The sequence below is a fragment of the Rosa rugosa genome, chromosome 3, assembly GCF_958449725.1.
Source record: "Rosa rugosa chromosome 3, drRosRugo1.1, whole genome shotgun sequence".
In the NCBI taxonomy this organism is placed as follows: domain Eukaryota; kingdom Viridiplantae; phylum Streptophyta; class Magnoliopsida; order Rosales; family Rosaceae; genus Rosa; species Rosa rugosa.
In genome coordinates this window covers 42245381-42255914 of record NC_084822.1, presented here as the reverse complement: position 1 = coordinate 42255914, position 10534 = coordinate 42245381, and the positions used below count along the sequence as shown (strand labels likewise).

At 40.7% G+C, this 10534-nt stretch overlaps 1 protein-coding gene, 1 long non-coding RNA gene and 1 other non-coding gene across 3 annotated transcripts; 1 reads left to right on the top strand and 2 right to left on the bottom strand.

Annotated features, from left to right (window-relative positions):
- The first annotated feature begins 2599 nt into the window (after positions 1-2599).
- Positions 2600-2672, top strand: TRNAR-CCU (transfer RNA arginine (anticodon CCU)). The gene has a single exon. It is a non-coding gene; the product is annotated as a tRNA-Arg (tRNA).
- Positions 2673-2887: 215 nt separating this feature from the next.
- On the bottom strand, positions 2888-4875 carry LOC133737751 (prunin 1 Pru du 6-like). Its single transcript, XM_062165250.1, has 4 exons — positions 4566-4875; positions 4196-4458; positions 3371-3865; positions 2888-3274 (listed from the first exon to the last, which is right to left on the bottom strand). Exons 1-4 carry the CDS (start codon positions 4873-4875, stop codon positions 2888-2890), a joined length of 1455 nt encoding a protein of 484 aa, XP_062021234.1.
- A 2329-nt stretch (positions 4876-7204) lies between these two features.
- Positions 7205-9932, bottom strand: LOC133740960 (uncharacterized). Its single transcript, XR_009861534.1, has 3 exons — positions 9734-9932; positions 8342-8438; positions 7205-7598 (listed from the first exon to the last, which is right to left on the bottom strand). It is a non-coding gene; the product is annotated as an uncharacterized LOC133740960 (long non-coding RNA).
- Positions 9933-10534: the final 602 nt, after the last annotated feature.

Here is a 10534-nt window from a genome sequence, read left to right as displayed (position 1 = left end):
AGCGCCACCCACTACAACCCAGAACAAGTCACAAACCTAGTGCAGATCACAAGCCTCATTGGCCTGAGAGAATAGCTGGGCCTGACGGGATGCCGCCCTCTCGGACACCAAGCCCTGTATGACCCGAGTCTTCACCTCCCACGCCGTGTACGGGAACCCCTTCCTGGAGTACGAGTTGAGCAGCGCCGCGCTCGCCTGCTTCAGCAGCCTAGGGAAGACGTTCTCGTCGTCGCTCCTTGCCGTCGCTTCCAGCAGCGTCAGATCGGATCTGTACCGTTCGTAGGCTCTGGACCCGAACACCTTGGACACCGTCGATGTCTGCGGGACCATCCTCGGCCACGACTCCACCCGGCTGCCCCAGTAGTCCGGTGTGCACCGGCCGGTGGTCCGAGTGAAGAGAAAGCCCGGCCTGGCTGTTGCGGTAGTAGCTAGAAGAAGAAGAAGAACGAGGTGACTCAGTTGAAAAGGACGAGTCATGGCTATGGTTGTTATCTGAAACTAAGATTTGGTAACTGGGACTGTTTGGGATCTGAGAATATTTTCAAACTTTGGTCTTTGGACACTTACTGGACTCACCCACCATGTCTTCTCGCGTGTTCATGCACGTGGGCTCTGGTTCAGTTCTCGATACTAGTCGTTTGGACTAAATTACCCCTTGTGTTTTGCCCGTTTATGCAAAAGTGGAGGGTGATATTGTCTTTCGAGAAAAAGAGGATCCAAAAGAGAGTTGGAAGTTGGAACTGGGAGATGGTGGTTGTTCCATGGAGTCGAAGTTTGGAAGCGAGGAAAAAACACGACATGTGAGGAGGTCTGGAGGAGATTAGGATTTAGGTAGCTTCTCCAAAGGGGCAAAGTCCAATGGACTGTGTTCTATCTTGGGTCTTGGGTAATTTGATTCTTAATTAGATTACTTGTGGTGGTTGTGGCCTTGTGGGTAAATTTTCTTTGTGATCATGTATCATGTATAGGTAAAGATCAAATTTTTAACACTGAGGTAGTGTAATTTTATAGTAGAATTTAAATTGCAACAGAAGAAGAAATTCCATAGTTGATTTTTACTTTTTAGAATGATAAACGGAAAATTAATCTGTTCCTAACGTTCAAAAATCAAAACGGGTGGAGTAATAGTGTTTGTGGCAATCAAGTTGTTTGACTGGGCCCAGGTCACATTTACACTTTCCTATTATTTTAGGGGGGGTGAAATTTGCACCCCTAGAATTACAAACCACACCCCATTTTATTCTTTTAATAATATTTCTTACCACCTCTTTTTGCATTTCCTAAAACACCATTCTTTTTCTTTTTGAGTCTTTTCTTCTCTCTCCCCCCTCTTCCAGACCACCACCAATGTCCTCTCTCTTCTTCCCAATCTTCACCAACTCTCTCTCTCTCTCTCTCTCTCTCTCTCGTCAGAGCCTCCTCCACCACCGTCGTCGCATGCCTCTCGAAGTTCGAGCATTATGATCAGCTCCGGTTACTCTCTCTCTGCTGTCACGCCTTCCATGTATCGTGCATCGACACGTGGCTTCACTCCCAGCAGACCTGCCCGCTCTGCCGGTCGCCGATTTCCACATCTGACTCCGAGCTCATGACTCTCGTCGAAAATGCAGGCTCCTCCGCCCGCGGCGGCGGCGATAACTTCTGACACGAGATTGGCAACGTTAGCTGCCGCCAAACAACTACGACGTCCACCTCCAGCGCGCGCCGCTCCTACTCCATCGGATCGTTCGACTCTCTCTCTGCTTCAGTGGCGGGAACCGATTTGTTCAAATGCGTTGATAAATGGGTATTTGAAGGCGGGAAGAATCGAAGAGGCGGTTAGAGTTTTCGAGGGAATGGCAGTGAGAAATGTGGTTTCTGAGAGTTGTATGGTTGATGGGTATTGCAAACTGGGAAGGATTGGTGATGCTAGAAATTTGTTTGATGTGATGCTGGAGAGGACTGTGGTTACTTGGACGGCAATGATTGATGGGTACATGAAGAAGGGAATGTTCGAAAGGGGTTTTGAATTGTTTTTGGATATGAGAAGGGAGGGTATAGTGGAGGTCAATTCCACTACCATGAGCATAATGTTTGATGCTTGTGGTGGTTTTGGTAGATGTGGAGAAGGGATTCAGATGCACGGGTTAGTTTCCCGAATGGGATTTGATTATGATGTCTTTTTAGGAAATTCTATTATCATTATGTATTGTAGGTTTGGTTTTGTAGATGAAGCTACTAAGATAATACGTATGATGAGCAAGACAAATATAGTTTCCTGGAATTCCTTAATCGCAGGTTATGTTCAATGTGGAATTTCTTCCTGGAATATAGTTTTTCAGGAAGATCAGGAAGATCGGGAAGAAGAAAGAGAGAGAGAGAGAGAGAGAGAGAGAGAGAGGACTGTGGTGGTGGTCTGGAAGAGAGGGGAGAAAAGACCCAAAAAGAAAAAGAAGGGTGTTTTAGGAAGTGCGAAAAGAGCTATAAGAAATATTATTAAAAAATTAAAATGGGGTGTGGTTTGCAATTTTGGGGTGCAAATTTCACCCCCTTATTTTATTAATATAAAAAGCTTTGCACCTCTGATTAGATATATCTATCATGAAGCTTCAAACAAAAAGCGCCTGTAGCTCAGTGGATAGAGCGTCTGTTTCCTAAGCAGAAAGTCGTAGGTTCGACCCCTACCTGGCGCGTTTTTTTTACGCTGAGTTTACTAGAACCATACTGAAACCCTTGAAAATACGCTGAGTTTACTAGAACCATACTGAAACCCTTGAAAATAGCTCAAGTGATAGGAAATCTTCCGGTCCATGAATTACTTACTTAACATTTGTACTATCCTTTATTAATGAAAATAGTCACCCTTTCTTACAAACAAAAGGAGAGAAAAGTAAAATAAGCACTAGCCCTAACTACTATAGGAGGAACTTGATGAGCTCAATACAAGAGTCTCCTGCCTCTTGTACTTCAGCACCCTGGCCTCTTCTTGAGAAATTTGGTACGCATTTGCAAGCACATTATCCGGCAGTGCCCTCAAGACCGAGGTCCGGCCAGCCATAGTGTTGATGACCGCATTGTCCTGCGTCTTGAATGCAATGTATTCGAATCCCTGATTGTCAACAGCCTTCTGCAAGACTGCGTGGTTATGCGGGACTATAAACAACTGACCCTTGCGGACCTCATCGTCCAATATGGCCTCGCCATTGTCATTTACCACCTGTACTCTAGCACTTCCTCTGATCACGTAGAATATTTCATGTGCAAAGAGGTTCCAATGTGGGCTATAGATAGCATTCTGCAACACATATACATCCACATATTATCATCACAATTAAACTACACTAACAGCAAATGAATACATAAACAAAATGTTATGTATGTAGGAACTTGCATTGTACAAGAAACCGGTCTCGGCACTGAGGGACATTTGCTTAAGGATAGGCATATCATTGCTGTTGAGGATATTGATGCGACCAGCTTGTGGCGTGTAAATGTCCGCACGTCTAGGGTCACCAAGGTACTCTTTTAGAGCAATGTTGCACAATGTCTCCCCAAGACCATTGTCATGTCTTCCCTGCTGTCCCTGCTGCTCATCTTGTTGTTCCTGTTGGGTTCGCTGCGCATGTGATGACCTAATTGGTGGGTGGAGGAAACCAAATTTTCCCTCCACTCTCACGATTTGGCTTCGTGTTTGATCATTCTGGCCTTGAACTTTCATGGCAGTTTCGATGTCTACATTGAGAGCGTCTGCAAGGAGGCTAGCGTCAAAGCCTGCGAAGATGTTATTGTTGTTTGATCCCTGACCCGAATGGCGTCTCTGCTGACTTATGCCTTCTCCTTCGTGCTGGTTAAACTCATCTTCTGGGTTACCCGCAAGATAGAACCTCTTTATACATAAAACACGAGAATAAGGCAACAGAAAGCATGCAATATTAACTAATAATATGTATAAACATAATTTAGAGTGCATGTATAGGTGAGAGTTTGAAGAATTATCTTTACAAAATATCAATAATAAAAATCCCTTAGTACATTATATTTCATTATATCATATTAATGAATCCACATTAATTTAGATGACGAAATTTGTTTTTGATTTTGCTCATTATTCTAGCCTAAAGAATGATAGTCCATATATTACATCATTGCACCATATATATGGTGTAAGACATGTTATAAATTTGCGACATTTACTTTAGCTAGCTAGATCCTTTACCCTGGGGTTTCGGTCAAGCTGGTTAAGGTCGTTGCCAGTGTCGAGAAGACTAACGGCAACAAGGGGTGAATTACCATTGTTGTGCACCCAGTGGACAATCCCAGGAGGAATAGCAATGATGTCACCCTCTCCGATGAGCCGAACCTTCTGATGGCGTTCTAAATCGTCGAAGCCATGGCCCTCTTCTTGTCCTTGTTGAGAACCTTGAGACAATTCGAAAGTCTCAGGACAGCCAGGCAATGCAGTCATCATCACACCCCAACCTGGAAATAAATTTTCATATATATCCATGGCCATCATCCCCATCAATTTAGTTACTAAATATTCAATACTTGATTCTTAAATAATTTTCATTTCTAGACCTATATACCTTTGACGATGTACATGAGTTGAGGAGAATGTGTGTAAGAAGGCAAGTGTAGGCCATTGGGTTCAATGGTGACTCGTTGAGCCGCAACGCCGGCGCACTGGAAATCATTCTGGTAGTGATCCCATGACTCAATCCTACCAGCTTCACAGTCGATCTGAATATCAGGTTCGCGGGCTTGGAGCTGATCGATTTGGCACTCATTTTGCTGGTTGGATTCAAATTGCGGGCGAGCTGCTAAGCATTCATGGTGAAAGAGGAAACTAAGTAGTACCAGACAAAGACGGATAGCAAGCTGTAACGGCTTAGCCATAGATATATGCAAGAGCATGCAAGAAGGAGAAGGAAAAGGAAACTTGAGCTTTATGTATAAGCTAGAGAGATTTATAGAGGAGGAAGTGAGGGAGAGACGACACGTTTAAAAGGTTGTACGTGTAAGAAAGCTTTGGCCATTCTTCTCTTTGCATGGGACTTAGTACTTCATGTTGTTACACCTCATTCTGTCTTGTAGAGCGGGTGGCTCTTGGCGTGGCTTCAGAGGGATATACAAATCAACATATATGTATGCAATATATGTTTTGTTTACCTCCATTAATTTCTGACGATTATGAGGGGGTAGCAGCTGAAAATGAATTTTAATGGCTTGAACTTGTTCCACTATGTGTGTGTTTTTTTTTTCCTCAATTGTTTAGCCCACTTCACCCTTATATATACCCGTGAGAATCAAATCCATGATCTTTACAATGCTGGAATTTTAACTTACAAACAAGTCACAGTTCACCAACACCTGTTCCAATGTGTGTATATTGAAAAGAAATAAAAGAAGTGTTCAAATATAAATAGATTAATTAATTCTTAAAAATATCGCGAATCGAGAAAAACAGTATTTTTTCTCTTTAACTTTAAAGAAAATATGGACAGATTTTACCACTTCTATCAACAGATAAATACCATGGATACCAATTTTTCGAAATTTTTTTTCAAGTACCAAAATTAATATTAATTTTCTCCTATTCAGGATAGCATGTTGGAGATTTACCTTTTCTAAATTTCACCAACTTAACCTTGCCATGCGTTCCTTGCCATGGAGATAAATACCATCAGTTCATCCATCTGCGCAGAGTGAAAAGGACTTTCAACGTTAGTGTGCACACGTGGGATGTAGTACTTTTTAGTTTCTTTAATTTGTCCATGAAATCTTTGTTTGGTGTAAATTATCAGCAAAATTTCCTCGTCCCATCACAGTAATCGATCACCTTAGTTATCTACATTTCCGGTCTCGATCATATGACAGAATATTTGGATTAAAAGACAAAGATTGAAAATTTTGTTACGGGTATAATGCATTAATTCTTCTTGGCCGGGGTATATGAATTGTAGTGCATAGTAGGTTTCAACAGTAAAACGATCTGAGTAATTACGTGGTATTAGAAGATACTAAAAATGAACTTACTAATTACATCTCCAAGCTAGGATGGTAGGACCAAAGCTTGCAAGTTGCAACTAATATCCATACCGAGTAGGATTGGCATGGGGAAAAAGAAGGAAAGAACTTCGGTGACCAGCCCTGGTCAGGGTGGGCTGCCCACAGCCAATAAACATTCGACATCTGTCCATTTAAAAAAAAAAAATTGGGTAGTTGAAACCCCAAACGGAGAAGACGGCTCTCTTTTAACGTCTAACTCTCTCTCTCTCTCTTCCAAATTGGGTTTCCTTCTGCCTTCTTTTACTGAATTATAGGGATTGGTAGCGATGGGCGAAGCGATGGGTATTGGAATCAAAGTGATGTACTTGATTTCTTCAGTACCCATAGGCATTCGATGATGGGTACTGGATTTCAATTTCTTTTGTTCGATTCGATGTAAAGTTGTAAACCCCACGAAGATGGAACAAGAAGCAGTGGCTCACTGATTCAGGTGGCACACTCAGGAGGATCGAACCCAAATAGCTCAGACAGGTATTCGAACCCGAATAACCCGAAAACCCAGCTTACTCGGATGTCGTGACCCACGTCAAGAAGCTTCTTTTCGCTAAGGAATTTACCTTCTCTGATTCTGGTGATTAGCTCTTATTGTAGGAATTCCCTTATCGTATCTGTTGCCATGTGGGTTGCTTTATTGAAGAACAAATGAGTCTCTATTATGCGTGTAGAATTCGATGTTTGTTTTGATGGTTCAATTTTGTTTTGCGATTTGTGTATCAATGCTCTCAGATTTATTAGAGATTCACATTTATACTGACATCTTTGCGGTTTTGGTTGTTTAATCTTTGGGTTTTGGTTGTTATCATGTAAGAATGTTGCAGTAATCTGCATAGCCAATTGTATTCATTATTTGCTTCTGCAGCAAAATCACATAGTAGAAGTTCAAAGTGACAGTTTAGTCATTAAAACTTTTGGAAGGTTTTCATCCAAGAGGACTTCTAAGACACTCGGTAATTGTCCCAGAGGGAAGATGCAGGGAAATGAACAAATTATGCTTTGAATTCCGACTAATGAACAAATTATGCTTTGAATTCCGACTATCTTTATTCTGTTTTGCAGGTATTGGTACTGGTCCTAGTCTAAGAAGATACTAGTGTTGATGAAGGTATGGTTTTAACCATTTTTTCAAACATGAAAAAGGAAGTCTGATACATCTCAGAAATTTTGACATCTTCCCATGATACCATGCCAAATACCAGAATAACTTGAAACTGTAAAAATGACCCTTTAGAAAAGGTAACGGTTGCTAGTTCAAAACAATATCAGCTGTGACGACTCAATCTCCTATAGACAGCAAAGAAAGCAACCTCTTTTTCATACTGCTATTTTTCGCTCTATCTTATGACAACTTACACCAACAAGAAATCTGAAACAATGAAACTGAATTAGCGAACAACAATGGGTGGTTGATAAATTTGAGTTTCAACAATTGCCACATCCATTTTCAGCAGTATCCAAAAGCCAAAAAGCTTCAGCAGGGTCGTCATCCAAAATCTCATCCTCTTTACTCAGCATTCACCCTACGTCCGACGTCCCAAGTTCCAATCTCCTTCCTAAACACAGTTTATCAAAGAAACGAATAGTCAACAACAATGTTCTCTCGAGAATTGGCCTAGCATTCCAAGAAAGCATGACAGTAAATATTGCTGGTTTCTCCACAATCAAAAGTATGCTCAGTAATAAACCTAAAGGAAATATTGCTATATATTAATGCACTAAGCCATCCATCATCTTCGACATAGCAGATACATGTACATCACTCATTCTGCAATGAAATTCATTGACACTTAACTTATGCTAGCTAGCAGTTAGCTAGAGAATTTATCAATATAACATATTTTTGTTCTGCAATCTTGACAAAAGAAAAGAATAACAAGGAAGAAGAAACAAGGCTTACAAAATCAATTGTAAAAGCCTACAGAGCATCAGTAGCCATACCCCAAAGTCATAGCAGCATAAAAGAATCATCATAGCAGATCAAATAATTGAGCTAAAACTCCTCAGTCAATGAGAATCATCACACTGTTTTTAGCTTGTAAGTCATCGGAATCACTTATTGGTTGATTGCCCAAACTTGTACAATTTTCACCATCCATTAACTTGCAATAGAGTAACCAATTAGAATCAAGTAACCAACTTTTGTCATCGAAAGAGTTTCAAGAAGCTAAACGAGAACACAATCGAACTCTAATTACCCAGAATTGATGATCGAACTCTTTGGATTAGAACACTAAAACAAAATTTATACCGCCTGATAAAAGATTAAATTAAAATTAGATAAAATCTCAATACTTACCGATTATCGTACTATTCTGAATTCAATCAAATTGAAAGTTGATGGAGAGACTCCACTGCTTCTTGTTCCATCTTCGTGGGGTTTACATTGAATCGAACTGCAAATCGAACAAAAGTAATTGAAATCTAGTACATCATCGAATGCCTTTGGGTACTGAAGAAATCTAGTACATCGCTTCGATTCCAATACCCATCGCTTCCAATCCCTATAATTCAGTAAAAGAATGCAGAAGGAAACCCAATTTGGAAGAGAGAGAGAGAGAGAGAGAGTTAGACGTTAAAAGAGAGCCGTCTTCTCCGTTTGGGGTTTCAACTAGCCAAATTTTTTTTTCTAAAATGGACAGATGTCGAATGTTTATTGGTTGTGGGCAGCCCACCCTGACCAGGGCTGGTCAGCGAAGTTCTTTCCAAGAAAGGGAAAATATGATTATTGGAAAAAAGATTACATCGTTATTACACGTACATAGTTGCAAGGTATTCACTGTAACAACTCAGCCGCAATGCAGAACAGTAAAGGAGATAGAGGGTCCCCTTTCATTGTTCTCATATTATTCGGGAAGGAAATACAGACAGAGGGCCGGACCTGAAATTCTAACGGCCTGAGGCGAAGAATTACAATGTGGCCTCCCATATATATATATAATTTTTTTTCTTTTTCGCGCCAAGTAACAGTACAAAATCATGTATTTTTAATAAAAGTAAAGATGAAATTAATATAAAAAAAGGAAAAGAAAAGTTCATATGGAAAAAGGAAAAGGCCAAAAAAAAAAACAAAGGTGGGCTGGGCCACGGGGTCCGAGAAAAGTTAACATCCCCAAGAAAAATTAACATAAGTAATTGGAAAAAAAAAACAAAAAACTGAAAGGGTGAAGCAAAAAGGCCAAAAAAAAAAAAGGTAGGCTGGGCCACGGGGTCCAAGAAAAAGTTAACATCCCCAAGAAAAATTAACATAAGTAATTGGAAAAAAAAAAAAAAAAACAAAAAATTGAAAAGGTGAAGCTTTTGCCAAAAAAAAAAAAGGTAGGCTGGGCCACGGGGTCCAAGAAAAAGTTAACATCCCCAAGAAAAATTAACATAAATAATTGGAAAAAAACAAAAAACTGAAAGGGTGAAGCAAGTTTCGATCTGGGCCATCTGACAAGTGACTGAAAATATTAAAAAAAGAGAAATAATGGGATTCGAACCATGGTGGGGAGGACGCTAAATGACTTTGTTTCCACTAGAGCAACTCACCGTTTCATATCTATTAAGGCAAACAATATATATATACTATCTATAACCTATACCATACATACAGAAACTCCAGAGGCCCTCAGGAGCAGGTGGCCTGAGGCGGCAGCCCTCAGGGCCGGCCCTGAATACGGTGGCTGATAGAATGGCAAGTATGGCTTACTTTCTCCATCCCCGGTATGGCATGCTTCTCCTCCGCCTAATATATCTCCTCATCTTCGTATGGATGATCTGGGATTCCCTTACCTTCGTCATGTTTAACTCCTTTTCTTGCATGGGTTGGTGTTTTAGCTGCTATTTTTTCTACATTCCTTATAATGCTGACGCTGGTCGCTATTACTTGGACATGATGTTACAGGGGTTATTTGGTTTAATTACGAAGCTGGGTGCTGATGGCTTCTCTTGGCAGATAGGGCAACTTTTGTTTTTTCTTCCATTGTTTTGCTTTGCAAGCTGTTTAATTATCTGGAAGTTGGAAAAATTTGAGGTTCTGCTTCATTTTTTTCACTTCCGTTTGTCTTTCTTTCTAGCTTTTGGGGTAAGGTTTATGTCCACCCCTTCTTTAGGTTGTATTTTCTTTTTATGTTATTAATAAAATAAAAATAGGGAGACGGGCGGTGAGTTCCCAGAGTGTGGCAAACCCCTCTCCTTCGGGATAGAGAGTGAGACTTGTTCCCTACATCGTTTGCCTCCGAGGAGCTAATATCCCCTAATCCCTTATTCAATTAAAAAAAAAAAAAAAAAAAAAAACTCAGCCATACAAGGGGAATTTTATTCTCTGCTGCCAACGTGTAACATTTTACATTTATGCAAGGCTCCTTATAAATGGATGGAGTGACCCAAACCCTTATAAACCCACTAGCAAGGTCCCATTTTTCCCATGTGGGATGTGTATACTCTCAACACATCCCTACACGTGTGGCGAATTTTCAAGCCATACACGTGGATAACTTTGGGTGACGTG

What these genes read in the sequence shown, in the direction of transcription:
- LOC133737751 (XM_062165250.1), bottom strand. Translation starts at nt 4,875, where the DNA reads ATGGCTAAGCCGTTACAGCTTGCTATCCGTCTTTGTCTGGTACTACTT. An exon ending in AGCTTGACCGAAACCCCAGG is followed by an intron (nt 3,866 to 4,195) that starts GTAAAGGATCTA and finishes TTATGTATAAAG; the next exon opens with AGGTTCTATCTTGCGGGTAA. An exon ending in AGACCGGTTTCTTGTACAAT is followed by an intron (nt 3,275 to 3,370) that starts GCAAGTTCCTAC and finishes TATGTGTTGCAG; the next exon opens with AATGCTATCTATAGCCCACA.